Raw genomic sequence first — 24,146 nt, 5'->3', positions numbered from 1 at the left:
CTTTAGAAAAAATAGACGCGCCCGCTAGATGGGCCGAAAAGTCTAGAATGTGTGGAACGGGGTAACGGTCAGGTGTGGTGACATCATTTAGACGCCGGTAGTCGCCGCACGGACGCCAGCCTCCGTTGGACTTGGGAACGAGATGGAGAGGCGAGGCCCAAGGACTGTCAGAACGGCGAATGATGCCAAGTGCCTCCATGGCTGCAAACTCCTCTTTCGCGATGGTGAGCTTGTGTGGGTCGAGGCGACGGGCCCTGGCATGCACTGGTGGGCCTTCCGTGGAGATGTAATGCATGACGCCGTGTTTGGTGGTAGCAGCCGAGAAGGTAGGTGTTGTGATGTCTGAGAACTCCAATAGAAGAGGAGAGAAATCGTCAGCCGGCGAGACAGCACTGGACAGCTTCATTGTGGCTGCGTCACTGCGCTCACATGACAAGGAGCCGAATGTCTCAGCGTTGACGAGTCGGCGGTTCCCCACGTCCACCAGGAGGCTGTTAGCGCAGAGAAAGTCAGCGCCTAAGAGGGGAGTAGACACTTTGGCCAACACAAAACTCCAGGTAAAACGCTGGTCAGCAAAACACAAACCCACAGTGCGCTTGCCGAAGGTAGCGATAGCACTGCCATTGGCAGCCTCAAGGGAGGGTCCTCGTTTCGCTGTTTTAATGTCTATTGCCGATACAGGCAGCACGCTCACCTGGGCACCTGTGTCACACAGAAAACGGCGGCCGGAGAGGGAGTCAGTGACGTACAGCAAGCCTGCAGAATGGCCGGCACCCACAGCTGCTAATGAGTGGCGGCCTGTGCGTTTCCCGACATACTGAAGTTGCATGGTGGCAGGCACTTCTTAGCTTTGTCCCCGAATTTCATATGGTAAAAGCACAACCCCGACGGCCTCACCCGTCGGGCCACAGCAGTAGCGGAGATGGACAGTGGTTGGAACCCAAACTCATCCATGGTGGCTGTAAAACACTTCTTCCCAGCTGAGAAAAATATATCCGCTTCCTTGGCTAGCTGACGAAAGTCTGTTTTGATGGAATTAGCCATTGAAAAACGAACCTGGTCTGGTAACTGTTGCAGAAAAAGCTCTTTAAAAAGAAAACACGGCTGATGGTCGCCCAGCAGAGCTAGCATGTGGTCCATCAGTTCAGAGGGTTTTGTGTCACCGAGCCCAGGGAGAGAGAGGAGCTGGCGTGCACGTTCAGATTCAGACAGACAAAAAGTATCGATGAGGTGCGCCTTCAAGGTAACATATTTGTGCTGTGCCGGTGGGTTTTCAATAAGACTCACCACTCTCGCTGCCGTTGAATTGGTTAGAGCTGCTACCACGTAGTAGTATTTGGTATTATCCACGGTAATATCCCTGAGGGCGAATTGAGCTTCAGCTTGTGCAAACCATGCAATGGCATTTTGTTCCCAAAAAACGGGCAGCTTGAGTGAAACTGCGTTTGTTGTCATATCACGTCGGGGTCACCAATGTAGGAGTGACGGCAATAACAGGACGATGTAGTCGGTTTGCCGGTAGAAAAACAATCATGTGCTTTATTCTCACTCTCTGCATGCGTACTGACAACAACAAACTTTCATTCCTCTCTGTCCCACTTATATCCCGTCATATCACCCGCTAAGCATCCTGGGTGATTGAGTAAACACAAACATATCAACAGTGCTTTATACAAGGCTGGAACGCCGTGAATTACGAATACTCTGCTTGCTAGCGAGCGGTCACTACACCAGATCAATATCCCTGATTGAGAATGATTTGTTTCTAGCTACCCTAAAGAAACAAAAAAAATGTTTACATTTCTAAATGGCTCTATTTAAGCAGAGCGTTTACTGTAGGCTTGAAATATTGTCCATTCATATAGCTTTATACAGCATTTGTAAATAAAACGAAATATCGGCGAGTACCTGCGATTCTGTGAACTGAAATAGGCATAGGTTGGAATAGTCATTCGCTAGTCAAAATGGTGTAACCCTTTAAGTTAATCAATACATGCATAATATATAAGCACACAGTAGAAAGGCCAAGAGACTGCAGAGGTAATGAAGTGGGGGTTTTAATCCCTTTACTTGATATTGATTAACATGTTATCCTAGGTTCTGCATGTTGCTCTAGGTAAATAACAAACTTAATTCAAGACTCAAATTAATGTTGTTGTTTTTTTTTCTCACAAATTAATGCATTTTTGACTTGTGGCTAACGAAGTAAATTGATTTGTTGCCCAGATAGCCCTGTACAGAACGCACTTCCCTTCACAGCAAATGAAATGTAATGATCTGTTGTATCAACTTTAATTGACTGTAATGACACATTTGGCTGTAATTGCTGGTTTCATCTTCAGAAGGACAAATGGCGTGTTGTATGAGTTTTAATGCCCTGCCCCCTCCATGTGATGACTTTGACTTTGTCTCAGTGATGAAGTACAATTAAATGACATTGTGTTGTCTCTCTGCTCAAGCTATGAGAGTGCACTAGAGGGTATTGTATGGATGATATTTAAGTTAGACATAAGTTTGTAAGTTAGACATAAGTTTGTAAGTTAGACATAAGTTTGTTCTCTGCCATTGAAGATAATTACATGGGTTGATCATGAACGCAAGGTATCAGGAAGGTAGAGACTAGAGTGGAATCCTAACTCGAGGTCCACACTCTAAATTTAAAACATGCACATTTCCTCATCAATCATCAATTGACGATTTACGCAAATGACGGATTCCACCCTATTTGTGAAGTAAAATGCATAGTTTGTTTTGACTAATTGGGAATAGAGCAGTGTTTCAAGCATATTGTTATTGTACAACTCCTACATACTGTAGGTACTGTACTGAATGTTTGTTTACTGCCTACACATGCTGTACCAAAATAGCCTTTAGGTACGACATGACATTTTGCATTCAAATGCCACATGCAATTACCCCTGGAAAAAAACAACCGCTCTCCATTCCAAGCTTTTAACCTGTCATGACTCTCAGACCAAATCTTTTTTATTATTAAAATGTTCCTCTGATGAGGAGTGATTACAGTAAAACCTAGGACTTGATCAAAGAGTGAAGTGTTGATGTTTGTTTGTTTCAGGGTGTTATATATATATATATATAACACCCTGAAACAAACATATATATATATATTCAGATGTTATATGCTTTATATCAGAGATGGTAAAGGAGCATCCTGTAGATCAGTGAGAGAAAGGATACAGTGGCTGAAATGTTGTTCTCTGCGAGCCCATGTGCTTTTGACCATGAACATTTTGTATGACCTGGATGTTGTATGTTAATCCATACTAACTCCAGACATTATGCAGTAAACTGAAGAAATATATAGAAGAGTTGGGATTTCACACACTTACTAATATACTGCACATATTCACAGACCACCCTACAGAATACACAAACTGGAACACATGGTAAAGGGGGTACATGCAGACACATAGACACAAACGTGGCACAAGCACAAACTATCACAGATACAGAATGCGTATGTACATACAAATATAACTGTACGGTATATTATATATGCACCGGCATGTACTGTCACACATATACATAGTTTGAAAAACATCCCTAGAAAAAACGAGCACACACATTCGTAACCACAAAACAACACATGCACAAAACAACACATGCACAAAACAACACACTGGTAACCACATGCACAAAACAACACATAAGCAATCATGTTTCATCACACTCACACATTCAAGACAAATCTAAACATTCTAGACTTCCAAACAGGCCTACAGCATAATTACATTTACAAGAGCAAATAGGCAAGATTGATTATATGCATTTACAATAATGACTTGCTCAACATGTGATTATGCTACAGTGCCATAGAAAGTCTGACATAAATCATAATTAATTTTGCCTTCAGAATGTTTGATCATCTGTACATGGTGTTGTTGGAGGAGGTGGGCACCGAGATGGGAAAACAAAACAGCCTGGTGTTCCTGATGCTGTACAACCACCCTCATCATGAATTCACAGAGGTTTTTAGACAAGCAGCGCTGCTTTGGCTCCGAGGCAGACTAGTCTTTTAAAGCTGCGTGAGACACAGATAGCACAGACACGGTGTCGGCACGGTGGCACAGGGCGACGCGGAGGCCCCTGTGTCTCCCCAGCTGATTGGTGTGGCTTCATTAGCATGGGCTGCGGCTCCTCAGATTAGCGGTAATTAAACAGTAAAATCAGAGTGATTGCCTTGAGTCCAGACACCCGCCTGTCATGTGAGATGGCAGGGGGACGGATCAAGAATCCCTCCGCAAGAGAGAGAGAGAGAGAGAGAGGGGCAGAGGAGGGAGAAGAGGTAAGGCGTGTGTCCAGCTACCCCTACTCACCCCACCCTACACATACTCTCACACACGCCTCATCCATACACTCGTCGGGAAGGCGTTGCCATGGCGATGGCAGGGGTAAGGGGAGACGACAGCTCCCACCAGTTCCGTTAAATGAAGATGCTGATGAGAATGTAAGTGGCCATGGCTGTATGCATTTAATCGTATATGACCCTACTCCACCATCCCCAACCCAGAGTAGTGACAGATGTACTATATGTTGACATACACACTAGCTGATGGAACTCTTCATCTTGTGCATGTGCAAGTGGGCTCAGTGTGGTGCAAGGAGTTCAGAGGTAGCATGTAACCATTCATACTCCCCTTTAGGTTACAATTGAATCATAATGATGTATGGTTATGATCTGATAACCATGACTACATAGTCCACTGCAAATCAAACCTAGTCACTCACTCTTCAGTTTCTCTCAATCATTTTCATTTGGATGAGAACCGAAGCCTGAACACATATAGTACCATGCCAAAGTGCTTGTAGAATTATGAAACATTAAAAGTAATTTAACTTTGAACCCAAAGTGCCAAGGTTACACAGCTTCAAATGAACCGTTTTTTTTTTTCACACAGTGGATAGAAAGGAGACGTCTTATTGAATCCAATAAGTCATTGTGAGCCGTCCTCTGAACAGTTGTCTTTGTCCCTCCGCTGTCATACACAGTATCACAGCCTTACAGCCTAGTAAGTCTCTTGTGTCGGGGGTTTCAATTCTGAATGCTAGCTACCTCACTGTTATGAATGCTAGCTACCTCACAGCTCCCCTGCTATTCCACAGTGCATATATCCCCGGCATCTCTCATGTGTGACTTGATGTATTGTCTAATTGTTTCATGCCTTCAAAATTAATTGCAGTTTTATCTCTGATTGAGATAAGAACCATGCTGAGAACACAATTGTAAAAACACAAGTGTGAATTTAAACTAATAGATACACCATTTTGTTTTGTCATTTTGGGGGGGAATGTGAACATTATGTCCAACTATGTTGTTTTCAACAGGTTTTCTATTCTCTTATAGTGAAGTACAGTATAGTGAAGCACACACTCAAAGGCATTATGATTGGATAGTGTTTCCTTGGTAAATTGCATTTTGTACATCTGCATTTGCTGAATTTGAGCTTTCACTATCATAATATTCACACTCTAGCTTTATAGAAATCTCATTACATCTCTGAAATAAGTCTTCTAGTTTCTCCCAGAATGCAATCAGAGCTTAATTTGAGTTGACACATGGTAACAATGCAAACACCTCCACTGATGGTTGTTGACTCAACTTTAATTGTTCATTTGTAAGTGCTACTTAGAGTAATTGTTTTTAGCGTTTCACTGGGATTTGGCTGTAACATGGAAACATTCCTGCCTGGTGTCAGAAATATGAAAATCAATCTACTTTGAATCAGCAATGACTCACCTCATGTTACCTCATACAATCCTGCTTGATACCTATAGATTATGAGTGCAGTGTAGAGCGTTAAAATAAAATATATTGTTATATATTCCTTCTATTGAGCACCTCCTCACTTTGACTGTTGGTCTGCTGCAGATAAAGCTCCGGTTGTTTGTTCTCGGTTACACATTCCTCTCAGAGCCTCAGGTCTTTGACCATGTTACACTCTGCCATCCCATCTTTGAACATGAAGAGATACACTGTCCATTTGTTCTCCCTAAACATCTCCCTGCATAACATGTGCACATACCCCCCCCCCCACACACACACACACACACACACACACACACACACACACACACACACACACACACACACACACACACACACACACACACACACACACACACACACACACACACACACACACACACACACACACACACACACACACACACATACAGTGTATACAGAACACACAGTGCTAAAGACTTACACTTTAACAGACCCATAAGCATGTCCTGTATCAATCCATCCACATCTTCATATGTCAATCCATCAGTTTTCCCAGTCTAACCCAATTTTCCTCTCCAGGTGTGGAATATATTATTACCCTGCCAGCTATGCCAGCCACCAGGCCTTTTCTCTTTTGGAGCAGACATTGTTGTGAATGTGCGTGGGTTTTTCTACCATGCTTTAAATATAGGCTAGATGACAGGCATAGCATTTACCTTGATCAACAGCATGTTTACAGCTTTGAACCACTTGGCATGGGCTTGGATGCCTGGGCTAGGATTCACACAAGGAAGAGGCTTATTTGAACAAGCTAATCTGGGGAGAACACCAGAATGACATGGCTGACACACTTTGGTTTGAATAGGTTCTTTCCAAGCTATGGATGAACATTAGACACAGCAATTCACATGTTTGAAGCAAAACACAAAAATGCACCTTTATGTCTTTGAACATTATCCATCAGGAAAGATGCTTGCTCACACTTTTAATTTCACACATTTCCTGGCTTTTTGTTTAGTGAATGTCTGTTGGAAATGATGAGAAAAAATACACTCACAGAACACTTTATTAGGGAACACTATACTAATACTGGGTTGGGGCTCCCTTTACTCTCAAAACAGTTAAATTCTTTGTGATATTGATTCCACAAGATGTTGGAAACATTTCTTTGAGATTCTGGTCCATGATGATATGATTGCATCACACAATTCCTGTAGATGTTTCAGGTGCACTTTCAAGCTGTGAATCTCCCATTCTACCACATCCCAAAGATGTTCTATTGGATTCAGATCCGGTGACTGGGAAGGCCACTGAAGAACACTGAATTCATTGTTATGTTCATGAAACCAGTTTGAGATTACTTTTGCTTTGTGATATTATCATGCTGGAAGTAGCCATTAGAAGATGGGTACATTGTGGCCATGAAGGGATGCACATGGTCAGCAGCAACACTCAAATAGGCTGTGGCATTCAAGCGATGCTTGATTGGTATTAACGGGCCCAAAGCATGCAAAGAAAACATTCCCCACACTATTACACCACCTGAATTAATGAGATGGTGTATCCGAATAAAATGTTCGATGAGTGTAAGAAAGTGGCTTTCCTTGTTTGTGTTCCTTTCCTCTTGTTTCACTGTAGTTGCTCTTGTTAAGTAGGAAGTTCAGTTATACAACTGACGGGAGTGATACTGTAGCTGCAGCCAAACTTGCTATCTACATGTGTGCTTTGATCACTAGTAATGGCATTTCTCTTTTTTGGATCTAAAAAGATATGTTATTTGATGAAACAAGCAGAAAATTAATCATTGTCAATAAGAATAAGAAAACTCTGCCCACAGTGGATATCACACAGTGGATTCCAGACGAGATGTCATGTTTTTCCCCCCAGTCTCAGCAGCAGCAACAACAATAACATCTGGAGTATCTGCTAAAAAACAGGCCCCAAAGTCTTTTGATTCACACAAATCATTCCCGGCATTAGAGAAAATAATTCTCCTCCAACACCTTCCCTAAATGCAGGCACAGCAACTGTTATAGATATTTAATGAATAATGTATTACACCCCATTGCAAAGATCCTTACAGAATTGGAATTAGTACACATGTAGTATGCACAATAAAGCTGTGGATGTATACATATACATGGTGTGTCTCTGGTAGGTAGGTACAGAGTGAGGTATTGTGATGCAGTAGCAGTGTAAATGCATTAGGCTAATCTGATCTCATTATACCAGGGTTGGGATGTGGACCACCACTTTCACCAGGCCTTTCATCAGCCCTCCTCCCTCCACTACCCGCCTTCATCTCCTGTTTACTCAAATATATTACACGGCCTGAGGTTTCACTGCTGAGTCTCTGTCAGACACACACATACAGTAGAGTACACACACACACACACATACACACACACACACATACACATACACACACACACACACACACACATACACACACACACACACACTCTCTCTCACACACATACATACACAGACAAACACACAGACACACATGCACACAAGCACATACAGTAGAGTACACACACACACACACACACATACACACACAGGGACACACTATCTCTCTCTCTCTCTCTCACACACACATACATACACAGACAAACACACAGGGACACATGCACACAAGCACATACACACACAACTGTCATGGCTGTGTAGGCACTGGATGTCTTTGTAGTGCTCAGGTAGTGCACTTGATCCTGACATGTGTTTAACATTCCCTTCCCCTCTCTCTCCAACGTTGTGAAGTATATTGTACTTCCTACTCCCTGTTTAAACATTGCCTCAGCTTTTTCCGTTTTTATGAGAAATGAGAAATGTGTCATAGAGACAAGTGGAGGGACAGCTGGGAGATAAGCCTGTTGGACCACAATGATTATGTACGTGAGATAGAACCGGCACAGAGTGAGTTTCAGAGAACTGTCATCAGTGTTGAGTTAAATCTATGAAATGCTTTTGTTTTAATGATGCGTCATTACTGTATTATGTAAGAGTTTATACATAAGTACATAGCCTACATACTGTACACATTTCATTGGCATTTATGCCACACTGTTTGACCATGACTGTGACTTCAACACCTATTATCTGTGACAAGATCCTCCAGAGTTCTATAGGGATGAATCAGAGCTACCTGGCGTGATAACCGTTAGTGAGGGCCGCTCTTTCAATGCTGGCAGAGGATGTGACATGAGTCGTGAAATCTAGTGTGCAGCGTGTAATGGTTGTAATGTGTGAAAATTTGGCCATTGTGCTGAGTTCCTGGAAAAAAAATGGTGTTGGAGTCACTCTCACCTCTCCTCTCCCCTCTCCTCTCTCCTCTCTCCTCTCTCTCTCCTCTCTCCTCTCTCCTCTCTCTCTCCTCTCTCCTCTCTCTCTCCTCTCTCTTCTCACCTCTCCTCTCTCCTCTCTCCTCTCTCTCTCCTCTCTCCTCTCTCCTCTCTCTCTCCTCTCTCCTCTCTCTCTCCTCTCTCTTCTCACCTCTCCTCTCTCCTCTCTCCTCTCTCTTTCCTCTCTCCTCTCTCCTCTCTCTCTCCTCTCTCCTCTCTCTTCTCACCTCTCGCCTCTCACCTCTCCTCTCTCTTCTCCCCTCTCCTCTCTTCTCCCCTCTCCTCTCTTCTCCCCTCTCCCCTCTCCTCTCTCTCCTCACCCTAGTAGGTGGCTGGTTAGGGAAGCTTGTCAAGCATTTCTTTTCTGTTTTCACTCCAGTGGAGTGTCCAGGTGGATCCTCCTGCATGGCAGTGATGAGGGTTGGGGTTGGTGTGTGAGGGTTGGATGTCCACAGTGATGAGGGTTGGGGTTGGTGTGTGAGGGTTGGATGTCCACAGTGATGAGGGTTGGGGTTGGTGTGTGAGGGTTGGATGTCCACAGTGATGAGGGTTGGGGTTGGTGTGTGAGGGTTGAAGAGTGGATGTCCACAGAACCCCTCAATTTTGTGGGGACAGGAAATAGTTTACCTCTTGGGGGGATTTAGTTTGTGACTAGACACAGGGTCCTTCCAGTTCAGTGGAGAATGGGATAGGCATGATTATACACCAGGCTTGGTCTGGGAGGCTTATTCTACACAGCTTAGGCCCAGGGCTTCATGTCTGATGCAATGTTTGTCAGCGATGAAACAACTAAGAACAGTTGAATGTACAGGAACAAAGTCAATTTGAAGTTATGTTAAGACATAAAACAGTGTTTTCAGGTTTATGAAAAGCCATTATCCATGATTGCTAATACGCCATACAACAAATAGAGTCCATAATTCGTGTGTAAGGCTATGACAACCTATGGTTATATAGACTGTAATTTCAACTTGCTCTACCGAAATTACAGTACTGCTATCGTCAATGCATTTGGAATAACTATTGTAGTACTGTATGGACTTGTCAAAGGAGTCTTTAACGTTAACAACCTAAGTATGATCTATTCCTTTTGAGTGCTTGTGGAGAGTAAGTCTACAACAGATGAAATATTGGGCTTCTGTGCAGCACCTCTCTGGCTGAATATGCTCTCCCGGTGAAGTCGGTGGACAGGGGCTACTTTTTGTTCCCCCCTTCACACTGCCAACTCCAGCTGTCACACATGGGGACAATGGGGAGGAGGAGGGGGTTCTATCTGAATAGAAAAAATAAACTGGAGAGCCCCCCCAACCCCACCCCAAAGACTCGTCATCTGCATTTGACAGGATTCCCCCCCCCTCTCTCTCTTCACCGCCCCCTTTCCTTTTCTTTCTCCTTTTCTCTCTCTGCTCTCCATAATCCTCTCTCTCCCTGCTTGCTGCAGCTGTTGCTCTCCATCATTTTTCAGCCTGATAACTAATTAGCAAGGACTTTTTGTGGATTTTCTCTCTGAAACTTCTTTCCCGCTCTTTCTACCTTGTCAGAATAGTCTCAGTTCATATGGTTAGACTTAGATACACTGTTTTACTGAGGTAGAAAAACCGATGCTTTTCAGTTCACTTTGTCTTTAGAGGGCCACTGCACCAGTTCAGATCAAACACCTATTATTATTATTATATTATTATTATTATTATATTATTTTTGTATAGACAATATGAGAGTATACTATAAAGGTCATTAACTTGTGTATGCAGTAACTACTTTGGTGAATAAGCCTATACACGATTCCCTCATTCTCCTCTCATTTATGGAATAATTGTATTCATTCTTTGTATAGGCCTACTGTAGGCTATCTGGGGGAGAGGGAGCCAGAAACAAGGGGTAGAGCCTGAGAAAGCAGCAATTCACACACAGAACACAGAGACCCCAAGTAGCTTAACAAATGAGTGACTAGCCCGATGTCCATTCATATCCCCCTTTAACCCACAAGCCTATTAGCCAAGCATCCCTCCTTGAACACTCACTGTCGACAACATGTGGAGGCATCGCTATAGCAACCAGTGGATATGACATGTGCAACAGACAGGGACTCCTGAGCGGCTGAATATAAGGAGGGGCTCAGCCTCCAACCCGTCTCCCCTCTCCTTTCATTGGTATAGAGGTGCTGAAAGGACTCACTAGGCTGCACATTCTTGCAAGGCTCGGAAAATCAGGCGGGCATATCCCTCATTCTCCTCCTTTTTATTTTCTCTCTTTTTCTTCTCCTCCATCTTCGTGTTCAAGCATTTGAAGCCGCAGTCTTTTGTCGCGCGGGGAGCGCATGGAGAGGCAGGGGACACGCAACTTTTAGGGACAGAACTGAGTGGACGGCTGGGACGCAGTAACCTGCTGGAGTTGCGCTCCCCGCTGTCTGTTAAATCTGCTTTCTGGAATATAAGATATATCTAGGCTACTGTTTACTAAATCATCTGACCTGCACCTCAACATGGATTTCGGTAATTATATTCAAGCATGTGTTATTTGTATGATGTTATCTAGATATGTGTAATGCGGCAATTGCGTAAAAAGACACCGGGGAGACGTATTGAAAACTTGTGTGGGAGGTCGGCTATAGGCTATCGTCGACCGTTAATAAATTGTAAGGCAGGAAAATAAGGATTTGACATATGTTTTTATTCAAAGCGTTTCTTGGTTTGCAATATGTTATGTGCATTCTGTGATCACGGCCTCTGTCGATGCTTGAGACGATAATTAGACGACAGTGTCGGGATACCAAACCCATAATGGCATGAAAAATAAGTATGACTGAAGATTAGAATTACATTGAATTGAATTTCGTAGTAATGTTTTACTACGGGGTTGCTTGTCGAATGTGATTAAACTCTTAATAATAATAATAATAATAATAATAATAATAATAATAATAATAATAATAACAATAATAATAATAATAATAATAATAATAATAATAGCCTAATAATAATAATAATAATAATAATAATAATAATAATAATAATAATAAAAGGGTAGGGATGTTCGAAGTGACCAATCGGCACATCTGGCAGGCATGGGACAAAGTGTTTGTCAGAATCATTCCCCGGGTACCAATGGAGAATGTATTGATGAACTGAGCACACTGAGTTGGAGAAGATCAATGTCCTCTATCGGCAAGTGGATACCCTCAAGTTAAAACTAATCAATGTTTTGTAGCCTAGAAGTTTGATATTTTCTCCATTATGTCTTTGTAGGCTTAACTGAAAGGGATTTTTTTCACATCATTACTTTGTTTTTAATTGCTCTGTAATAACCGAATAGGTTAGTCTAATTCAATACAATACATGCAATTGCAGTAATTGGTGAACTGAGAACAACAGTATTTAAAGGTTATTAAAAGCTTCACATCTGCAATAATAACATAATGTTATGTGTACATTTCAGTTGATAATATTTTTATTTAATTAGGCCTAGACACTGATATAATAGATGTTATGACTGAAAACTGCATTGACAGAAAGAGAAATATTGCACTGCTACATTTAAGGTAACTGTTGAAATACAATAATCAGAGTTGTCTTTTATCAATTGCTGGTATTAGACATCAACTTTTGGATTATGTGTTTTTTATCTAACAAACATCTAATTTGGGCTTGAAAAAAGATTTTAAAAATAATTTAAAAAAATAATTTTTAAAAAGCTAAAAGCTATTTACTTTTAGTTTAGTTTGGTGTGTGTGTGTGTGTGTATGTGTGTGTGTGTGTGTGTGTGTGTGTGTGTGTGTGTGTGTGTGTGTGTGTGTGTGTGTGTGTGTGTGTGTGTGTGTGTGTGTGTGTGTGTGTGTGTGTGTGTGTGTGTGTGTGTGTGTGTGTGTGTGTGTGTGTGTGTGTGTTGGGGGTGATGTTAACTTCAACTCCTTTAAAGTATTGTGATCAGAGCCTGAATGGATAGCCAGCCGCCCCTCTGGCCCCTCTCTCTCTCTCTGTGACCTTTTCTACATCATTTGAATAAGCCAGAGCCCAGATCCATCTGCCCTTTGTCTCCACCAACATTCTGCTAATCCTGTTGAGAGAGAGAGAGAGAAAGAGAGAGAGAGAGAGAGAGAGAGAGAGAGAGAGAGAGAGAGAGAGAGAGAGAACAACTTAGTGAGTGAGTGATTGAGTATGTGAGATGAGTTAGTTTGTTAGTAAAAACGTCACAGAGTAGCCTAGCCTGTGAATTTGCACATATACAACATAACATGACCATCATAAGTCAAGGTAGACTGATTTTGAAAATAAAGATTGGTCTTAGCCTTTTGGTATACGCCTAACATGACCCTAACATAAGCGATAACATGACCCTTTGTCTTTTCAGTCGATCCACAAATCCGTAAAACCATATAGAATATAGAATATATAGAATATTATTCAAAATGTCTTCTTAGTAATTTTATTTTTATTTAGGAAGTATGTTGAGGGGGGTGGGGGGGTTAAGAAATGTGTGTCTGATGCTCACAGTGATCAGCGTAACGTGCGTATGTATACTACATATCATTAATATTATTTATATCTTAATTTAATAATTCTTGCATTACAGTTTGTCATTGTTATGAAATGTGTATCCTACAGTAACTATAGCTGTAAGCAAACTGATTCAAATTATCTGTCAGTCTTCTCTAAGTCGGCTATCTTTGTGTATGTTTCACAAAACCTATTGGACATTTGCAAGTGCAATTTAATTGGCAATAAATGAACAAAAACTCTCTCTTGTCTAAAAAGGGACTATGTTCTCTTATTGAGGGCCTCTCTCTCTCAAATCTCTTATCTCTGATTTGTATCTCAACATTAGGAAACAATAAATATACTTTCAAAGAGTAGTAGATGATGCTTCAAGCTTGCCAAAGCTTTCTTTCTGTTTTCACCCTGGCCATTGGCACGGTGCACTTCAAACCTCTTGATTGTTGTCAAAGGTTGGTTGTTGATTGAAGCTGTATGTCAGACTCGTTCTACAACAGTGGAATCAACAGACACTGTCATCAGGCCAACATGGTAATCAGTGAGATCTCAGCATCCATACAATCATACAATCACTGAAGGTTAAACCCACCTGCTTACAGATAGATTTCTGTTTGGAGAAATACGACGTAGCTGTCCTTTTGCTGTTTCTGCAGCTGTTTCTTACATGACTGTCATGCCCCCTATGTGTAAGTACAGTGTTACAACATTCATGATTGTCATGCCATTTTGATTTGACTTGGTAGTTTATTTTTGTTGTAACCTGAGGGAGAGAAAATAATTGACTGAAGTTTTGGAAACCCTGATGCATTGCCTTTGTTGTAGAAGAAGACTATAGGCTATGTAGATGGAGGTGGACTAAGTGTTTGGCCTGTAGTCCAGTCTCTGACATACATTTGGGTTCCCCTCCTGTTACACAATGCTAAAGCCCACTTAGGACCAGAGCATCCTAAGCCACACAGGACCATAGGAGACAATACCATGCCATTCTCCTAGGCTTAGCATTACCATTAGCCATAAGGGAAGGGGGTTAGCATCTCTGGTGGTAGGCTACTGGGTACAAGCTGGGTACAAGCCCAATCTGAGTGGCCCACTTTCAAGTCCTCCTAACCATTAGCTCAGGGGCTTGGGCCAGGTCCTAATCCAGCCAAACTCAAGGCGATAGGGGCTAATTAGTGACAAGCTTTAAGTGTCCAAACCTCCTGTAGCTACACAGTGGCATGCCTCCCCATGCCAAGACAAAATGGGCCATACATGTCTATAGAGGAGCACAGTGTGTAAGCTGTGTATGGCAGGGTAACAGGGGCTGAGTGAGTTTGAATGCACATTATAAAACTGCTATTAGTGCTAGCTGTGGCTGGGCTGGTCAGGCAGAGAGAAATAGGGATGTAATGCAATTTGTTTTAAGTTGAGACAGAAGCTTTTCTTTTCCATAGTGCATGTGTGTAGTATGTACATTTAGGTTGTATCCTAATAATATCCTAATAATTCTGGTTTATTATTGTCACACTGATCGTATGTTTTTACTTTAGAGCTACAGTAAATTCTCTATTGTAAATAGCCTCAGCGATGTTATATTCTTTTTATATTCTTTTTATTTCAAAGTTAGTATTTCATAGGTACCACAGTGTATTGTATCGTATATCAGTATTTCCTATTGTATTTCCTATTGTATTTCCTATTGTATTTCAAAACCTTTTCCCTTATTTCTCTCCATACATGATGAAAGTGCTGCACTACAGAAGCCTGACCTCCCTTATTGTCAGTGTGAGTTATAGATGTACTGATAGTCATCTCTGTGTCTGTGTGTTCCAGAGGGCCAGCCTAAGCCAGATCCCTGTGGTCAAGGAGACGCGGCTGGAACCTGGCCAGTTCCTGGTGCTGACCGTGCTCTCCATGGTGTTCGTCCTGGGGGTTCTGGCCTTGTCTGTGTCTCTCTTCTGCCAGCGCCATCACTCCCACCTCCAACTGAAGGAAAAGCTTGCCAGCCTGGGGACTGACACCAGCGCTGATGCAACCGCAACCTATCAGGTAAGAGCAGGCCCCCCTCATCCTCAACCAATCACCTCACAGCATGCTGAGCTTTTCCTCGCCTACTGACTGAGCATGAAGCCTTCCTATTGGGCATTTCTGATTGCTGGTTGTGCATGCGGTAGCTGTCTTCTTGTGGCTTTAGATAAATGGTTGTTTTTAATTGCATATCTACCTCATTTGTTTTTGTCATGTTGTGACAGTTATTTACACAATGTGGTTTCTTCATGATAATGATAGAGCTCTTCTATTTAGGGTTTTCTTCTGAGATATGTCTGGATATCTATAGTTTTTCTATACACAACAGGATTGATCTTGTATTATGTGATAGTTAGGGATTTCATAATTTCAAAGGAGCTATTTAGTGGGGGGGGGGGGGGGGGGTTATATACACAATGAATCATACAGTATTGCTTATCATCTTCCCCCTAAGAATATCCTGAGATGTAAAATCCAGACAGTGTGTACAGGAGATCCAGTATCCCAGAGCCAGCTGTATGTGATGTGGCCTGTGATGAGGGAGGGTGTGATCAGCATGGAGGCAGGGTGGTGTGTGATGAGGGAGGGTGTGATCAGCATGGAGGCAGGGTGGTGTGTGATGAGGGAGGGTGTGATCAGCATGGAGGCAGGGTGGTGTAATGAGGGAGGGTGTGATTATCATGGAGGCAGGGTGGTGTGTGATGAGGGAGGGTGTGATCAGCATGGAGGCAGGGTGGTGTAATGAGGGAGGGTGTGATCAGCATGGAGGCAGGGTGGTGTAATGAGGGAGGGTGTGATCAGCATGGAGGCAGGGTGGTGTGTGATGAGGGAGGGTGTGATCAGCATGGAGGCAGGGTGGTGTGTGATGAGGGAGGGTGTGATCAGCATGGAGGCAGGGTGGTGTAATGAGGGAGGGTGTGATCAGCATGGAGGCAGGGTGGTGTAATGAGGGAGGGTGTGATCAGCATGGAGGCAGGGTGGTGTGATCAGCATGGAGGCAGGGTGGTGTGTGACCTATCCCCTGCCTTCCTGCCTGGCCACCGCGTGGCTGGGGCTTATTGATTCTGCGCTGGGGCTCAGCTGTGCTCAGCATGGTACTGCCCGTCGCTCTCACATTTTCAATATTTAATAAGCTTTTCACACTGTCGCCTATCCATAAAGATGTGAGGATGCACAATAATTTAGAGAGCAAAGAAATGTTTTATTTATGATACCCGTATTCATGACCAGTTTCCCCAATGTTTCTCCACTTTTCTCCTCAATAAGTTGAATAAATATCTAAACATGCTAAATATCTAAACATGGTGTTATTAAACACAGTTGAATACTAAACATGATCTAAACATGATATCTAAACATGATATCTAAACAATATCTAACATGGTAGAAATAGGTGTAATTGTGGCGAAGTCATGGCTTAGTAGTCAAGCTCTGGACATTAGCATATATGCTATATATATATATACTGTCTCCTGAAGGTCGCGGTTCAAGCCTATCTCTCTCCTCTCCTCCCTCTCATCTGTCTCCCTCTCTACATTATACACATAAAACAATTTAAACATGTAATGAGTAGGACTGTGACCCCACTCCACACAAGAAAAAGAACACAAAAAATAGAAAGGCAGGCAATGGCAGTCGACAACAATCTACTGAGCTCGACTTATCTCTAGGCAGACAATGTCACCCTTCTTTATTTTGGCGTATGGTTCTTTATTGGAAAACGTAAGAGAGAAGATGAAGGAAGCTGTCTGACATTCATGTGCTTACAATATGTCTCACACTTGCGTAGATGTTCCAGAGTGGCCAGAGACAGCTGGGTGGCTGTGCCCAGGATCAGTGCTCTACTCTGGGACTCATTTCTCTCTTCTTTGGTGTCCTCTGGTTCTCTTTAATAATGTCATACTCACACCTCTATTCCCTCACAAGTACACTGTTTGTATCTAGCCTATGATTTATTATACTGTTTGATTCATTTGATTGATTTTGTAGCTGAATAAAAGCATATGGTTGGAGCGATTTTTGCAAAGTAGAATCTAGTTTGATAATTTGGTTTGATAGTTAGTTTGATAGTTTGATCATTTTGATTATTCTGATTATTTTCTTACCCATAGACTACTGTTTATGGCCCCTTATGGAGAAGACATAGCCTACCTTTCTTCTATACTCTATACTCACACGGTTCTCATCCATCTCAGTGCTTTGCTTTGTGCAGGTGTAGAGAAACAGAATGAATTATTAGGCAGACGTAGATATGCCCTCAGGCCGTGGCCCAGGGCGGCTTTTCATGGTTAGAATGATTAAGGTTTGACGTGGGGGAAAGCTGATCCTAGACCAAGGCTTAGAGAGGCGACTCCCTAGAGTGAAATATCACAATGATAGATCATGAGATCGCATGTGCTTTTAGAAGACATTTATTCTGTCCTATTCTCCTCTCCTGGTTATTCATTGTGTATGAAGATCTGTCTCTGGGTCTGACTGGTGCTGCCTAGACCAAACACGATGGGATTTACTGATCCTGTGAATAGAATGGAGAAATCTCCAGCTGTAGATAAGACTGACACTATCAGGAGGGGAGATGGGAGTGTGTGTGTGTGTGTGTGTGTGTGTGTGTGTGTGTGTGTGTGTGTGTGTGTGTGTGTGTGCGCGCGTCTTCAAACAATGAGGGATGTTTTTTTCTTCTCTTTTCCCTCTTTTTTTGATTTGGGGGGAAATGACTGGCTGGCTAGATAACGCCTTAGCTGGGAGTCCTTAATGGGCCGTCTGTGCACGGAGGCATGGTGGGAGGAAAGCAGAGTCCTTTGGAGAGGAGTAATCTTCGTGGCGGGGTGGCGGCAGTGGAGGAGGAGTTTTTTTCTTCTTATACAAGTCTCCAAATCTTAAAAATTCCCATAAAATAGCAATAGAGTAAGACATACAATATCAATCAAAATGCCAACGTGAACTGTGTATGCTGCTCATCTCAGTGGTAGCAACGTAGTAGTAGTAGGCTACAAGAGTGGAGGAATAGCAATATCCCATTGGGCTTAAGTATTGATTTCCTGTTATGTTTTAATCTGTTTGAGTAATGGGTCAGAAATTCTTCTTACCTGAACATGAAATTGGTGATTAAACTTAGATTTTTGTATGTTTCTTGAAATGCTTCAAAAAGTGGAATAGATAGAAGTGTTTCTATAATTTTTTGTCTTGTGTTTACAAACATATTGTATTATAAAATCACATTCCAACATGAACAAAATACAATATTTATTTTTCAAATACTGTGCTTTGAAGGAGAATGATTACAAAAGGAAATCAACACAGAAGATACTGTATGGCAGTCAAATTAGGTTTTGTTATCACCGTTTTTTCTGTAAACATATACTGTCTTTGACTATTCAGGCTTGTCTATGGCCTCATAACCTTTGACTATATTCATATGTACAGTCAAGTAGAGGAAGCATGTCTTTTCTCTAAAACAATGCCTGACCGAGTCTCCTCTCCTGTAGGAGCTATGTCGTCAACGGATGGCAGCGCGTTCCTCGGAGCAGAGGGAGCGCCCGGAGCCTCTGCGTCACTCACGCCTGAACAGCGTGTCGTCTCAGTTCAGCGATGGGCCGACGGCCAGCCCCTCCGCCCGCAGCAGCACCTCCTCCTGGTGTGAGGAGCCGGTCCCCTCCAACATGGACATCTCCACTGGACACATGATCCTGGTAAACCTCCACGCATCACTGCTAGACTCATAGATCCATAGTCACACAGTACAGAGCTTGGCTCAGTTTGAGATTTAGAAATGATAGAGGCGCCATGTTGGGGAAAAAAAAAAAAAGAAGAACAAATGTGGAATGTGGTGCCAACATGGAGCACAGAAGTGGAAGCGTATCTACGGCTCTGCTCTGTTCTCCAGCAGCTTCTATTCTGTTTGTGTGCCTGGTTCTTTTTTCTTTTTTTTTTTACTTTCCTCACTATAACTCTGTTCTATGTTTTCATTCCATCTCTATCTTTCGTTCGATCTCTATCTCTTTTCTTTTTCCTTTTGTCTCTCACTTTATCTTGGTCTCTGCCATTCTTTCTCTCACTCCTATTCTAGCTCACTTTGTCACAGTTTCTTTCTTTATCCCTATACCCTGCCTCTCTATCATTCTCATTCTGTTTTTCACTCTCCCTCTCTCTCTCTCCTTCTCCTTCTCTTTCTCTCTCTCTCTCTCTCTCTCTGTCTCTCTCTCTGTCTCTCTCTCTCTCCTTCTCCTTCTCTTTCTCTCTCTCTGTCTCTCTCTCTCTCTCTCTCTGTCTCTCTCTCTGTCTCTCTCTCTCTCTCCCTCTCGGTCTTGGTCTCTGTTGAAGGCAGTGAGATTGATATTGCTTTGTGTGGTGAGAGCAGCTCAAAAGTGAAATATCATTACCCAGCTGAATGTTTCAGAATTTTTGTTTTGTTTTTCTCAACAACAAAAAAAGGCTTTGAGTCTCTTATGGGGGCCACCAGTTCCACACGAACAATGGATCGTTTTAATTTTGCACAACTTTTGTTTTATTCATTTGAGACAAGCTTGATAAAAGAGATGGATAGATGCCTTGCAGTGTTTTCATTAATGGGGCAGAATCCATCACCGTGCATGTCTAGCTTTTGTATTGGGTTTATAATGAATGAGATTGGATTTGAGTAACGTGTTGTACTTGTGGTAATGGATGGGTTTTTGTTGCAATCATCAAGGTTTGTTGAGAGGCGTCTTTTGAAAAATTTGAATAGGAATGCATTTTGCCACTACATCACATAAAAGACACCTAAGTCATTTGTATGTGCTTTGACTATGAGAAGCAACCAAATCCTTTTTAAAAAGGGTTAGGGTTTGTCTAAAAATACAAAATAGCATGGGCACCTTCACTCCTCTTTAAATCTGACATGGAGATGCTGTGTGACTTGTGTCTGTCTTCTGTATTCCATTCCCATCTCCAGTTTAACCATGTGTGAGATTGCCTCAGTATTGCTGATCTCAGACCAGTATCTTTTCATCTCTGCTGCCGTTCTCTCTGTGGAGCTCATGCAGTGAAGAGTGGGATGAAGAGTACCTGGGTCTCCAAAGAACACATGCTGGGCTTCTCTTATACCTCCCTCCCTCCCTCCCACACACGCACACACGCATACGCACACGCACACGCACACACATACTCACACACACACACACACACACACATACACACACACACACACACACACACACAGACACACACACACACACACACAAACACACCATGAATTCTGCCCCCTTAGGATAAATGAGGCGGATGATGTTATCTTCCTCCTGGTTGATGTAGTGACTTCAACACACTAAGTTCAGTACTGCAGACGGAGGCTTATATAATCATTTCCCAGTATCAGAATCAGAGTTAGCAACTGTTGTAGAGAATATTCCTACCTTTACGGATGTTCTTCTTCCCCCCTTTCTGTTTTTGTGAACTTGCAATACGGTACTGAGGTGTTTTGAAATGCTGTCTGTGTGCCAACCAGTCAAACACCCCCCAAGCGTATTCATATTTAATATACAATATGGGAACGCCATAGTACATTTCAGTGCACAGCATACGGTACAGTGTATCCAATTTTCAAACAGATTCAAACCTAGGCTGTTGCCTTTTCAGTACATGAAGTGTGATGTCTGTCATGTGATTCTCTAGTCAGGAGTTCAGCACCTTGGACAGTGCACCCCAGTACTACAGATGCACCCCAGTACTACTACAGATGCTCTTACCTAGCTTGTTCTCCTGCTTTAGTTTCCCCAGTAGAGACGGTGTGTGCTTGGCGCATGTTCAGTGCTCTATAGTAGACAGGGTCGTGATGTGGATGTAGTTGCCATTGTTACTGTGTAGTCTTTACAAATGCTTATTCTGTTCCTCCGAAAATCAATAGCAAGCTCAAGGCAGCATTTCATTATTTTGATTACTTATTTCCACCAATTTGCCTAGCTGTTGAATGAATCTGAAAATAAATCATTTGTTACAGAAAAAGGCAGAGGAAAATAACTTCAATTTATCATGGATAAGTGATTTTGTGGCTTGTGAATCGAGCACTGATTAATATGACTTCTAGCAATGCCACATTCATTACATGACCCCTACAGAGAGACATTGAACACTGCACTTTACATACACAGATGTATACACTTTGCTAAATTCAACAATAAATTTGCATCCCATTGAAAACATTGATAATGTATCATACACATCTTCTATATACTATATACTCTACAATGTATACAGTCTGCCTGTTCTGTAATCTCGGTGTAGCATATTCTAGCATTTCACTCACTCACTCCAACACAAACAGTAGTGTGTTACGTGCTCCCCTAACTGTGTGTCACCTCATTCTCATCTAATTGATCACCTCCAACTGGCGGTGACTCTGCTTAAGGGGATTAGACAGTGTTTCAGTGTTTCCTTGACACACAGTCATCCCAGCACCTCTGATTGGCAACCATAATCCCTTTATTCCGTCAACTCTGTTACTGTGGCTCTAGAGGAGGATGTGGCCCACTGCTTCCTCTAGAAACAGTCGTAGTTGATAACACCCACATATCCAAAACATGTACACTTTACTGTACTGTCCTCAAATCTGATCCATTCAGAGAAGTGCATAATTGAATGAATGGGTGGCAATTTAGTTGTCCTTTCCAAATACACAGATAAAATATTTTCTGTGGAGCCACGGGGTTGTTCACTATGTCAAGACCACAGATTGGCTCTGTCAAGTGGCCATGACACGCTGTCACTCAGCAGTCAGTTTTGAGAAGACATTGTTCTTTTTTCATTGTGTATTGTTTGTTTGCATGGGCAACTCAACAGCACACACACAGATAATGGGTTTGCTTCTTGCAAATAATAACCAAAGGGGAGAATTTGCACTCAAAATGACTGAATGTCCGCTGCTTAAAATGTTCTTGTTAGGGTCTCAGTAGAGAAGAATCCACGTTCTCTTTAGGATGACGCCACTGAGGAACCCAGACCAACCACATGCTGCATCTGCCAACTGGCAAGATAGTGTGAAAGGAAAGTAGGAATGGGAGAGTGAATCATCTGGGAAGGGTTGGTTTGGGTTGGGTTGGGTTGGTAGCAGTAGTAGTGCTGCAGCACTGAGGCAGTCTAACCACAGTCTCTTCTCCTTCCTAAATTACAAATTTAACACAGGCAGTAATGACCTCTATTAGAGTGCTTGTCATTTGGAGTATAATCTACTGTACCAAGACATGACTGAAAAAAATCTGCTGTGATTTATAGTACAGTGCTATCTGCTGGTAATAGAAAGGAGCTTTTTTTTCTATGGTCACTGGCTAGATTGAGATTGAGACAGACTAATTCCCCCATTCTGTGCTGTGCTACCTCAAGTAGTTCCTGTATGCCATGTAGTAGACACTGTATTGTTACCAGAGTAAAGAGTTCGATTTTTTCAATGTTGAGAATGATTGCCAGAATGAACTGAGCTGAATATAATGTTGGAACATCACCGCTCCACCCGACGCACCTCCGCTGTCATTAATATGCGATAAAAGATGACCGCATCTGGGTATCGCTTTCATTGTATTACCCAGCTGATCCCTGACATCAGTTTATGAGGCTGTAATCTTCTGCCTTACACAGTGGCCACCTAAACCATTTAACCCTGTTGGGAGGGGAGGGTTTATACAATAGTGAAAGCGAACACTGATTCTACTAAAAAGACTCTCCACAGCTAGCGCCCCCAAGCTCCATAAGACTCGCCCTGGTTTGTTAGATGAACTGCTTTTTTCTCCCCTTTGCTTTTCTTTACTCCTTTGTCTATCTGGCGAATTCAATTTCGTCTTCTCCGTGCGACGGCTTAAACGCAGACAATCTTATCAGTGGGCGTGCAAGCGGTGAAAGACATGATTGAAGCACCCCTGAAGTATTTCCAATGCAGACAGTCCTTTCAGGAGTCTTAATTGCAGGCGACCCCCCCCAATCCCCTCCCTCCAACACCTCCAGAATGTACCCCCGTACCCCCATCCACCCCCCTGTAATGTTCACCTTATGGAGCAGCAGGATACGTCTCCATGATACCTGATCATTTCTGTCAGTTGACATTTGACATGTTTTGTGCTCCAGTATATAGGCATATAGGCTGCAATACTGGGTGTAATCATACAAAAGTAATCATGCAAAACCACCTTTCTAAAGACATTTCCTAGAACCCAGGCCTGCCTTGGCTTGCTTGAAGTCTCTCATTCATTTTACCTTTTACAATTTTACAATCATACCATTTCTATGGACATCACATTTCTTTCCTCTAAATAAGGATAAGCATAATTTGTTTTTGTTTTTGCTCTCATCCTCTTTTGTCTGATGTGAAGTTATGTTGATTGTTTGAAATGGCTGCTGATTTTCTCTCCTTTGTCACCAGTCATATATGGAGGACCACTTGACGAACAAGAACCGTTTGGAGAGGGAGTGGGAGGCCCTGTGTGGCTACCAGGCAGAGCCCAGTGCCTGTGACGTGGGCCAGGGGGAACAGAACAGCAAGAGGAACCGTTCCCACAATGTGGTCGTCTGTGAGTACCGCACTGCTCTGACCAC

The 24,146-nt window shown here is 42.6% G+C and overlaps 1 protein-coding gene across 1 annotated transcript in view; it reads left to right on the top strand.

Moving 5' to 3' along the window:
• ptprn2 (protein tyrosine phosphatase receptor type N2) overlaps positions 1–24,146 on the top strand; it is a gene marked incomplete at both ends in the record, with an annotated part of 271,437 nt that overhangs the window by 227,359 nt on the left and 19,932 nt on the right. Inside the window, 3 exons of the mRNA XM_080548915.1 lie at positions 15,396–15,611; positions 19,076–19,279; positions 23,974–24,121. Of these exons, the coding sequence (XP_080405041.1) occupies positions 15,396–15,611; positions 19,076–19,279; positions 23,974–24,121 (568 nt within the window). The remainder of the gene's footprint in view (positions 1–15,395; positions 15,612–19,075; positions 19,280–23,973; positions 24,122–24,146) is intronic.

This window comes from Nansenia antarctica (assembly GCF_963989245.1).
Source record: "Nansenia antarctica genome assembly, chromosome: 19".
In the NCBI taxonomy this organism is placed as follows: Eukaryota; Metazoa; Chordata; class Actinopteri; order Argentiniformes; family Microstomatidae; genus Nansenia; species Nansenia antarctica.
Note: the sequence above shows the minus strand (reverse complement) of the source record. Positions and strands in the feature narration are given on the sequence as shown.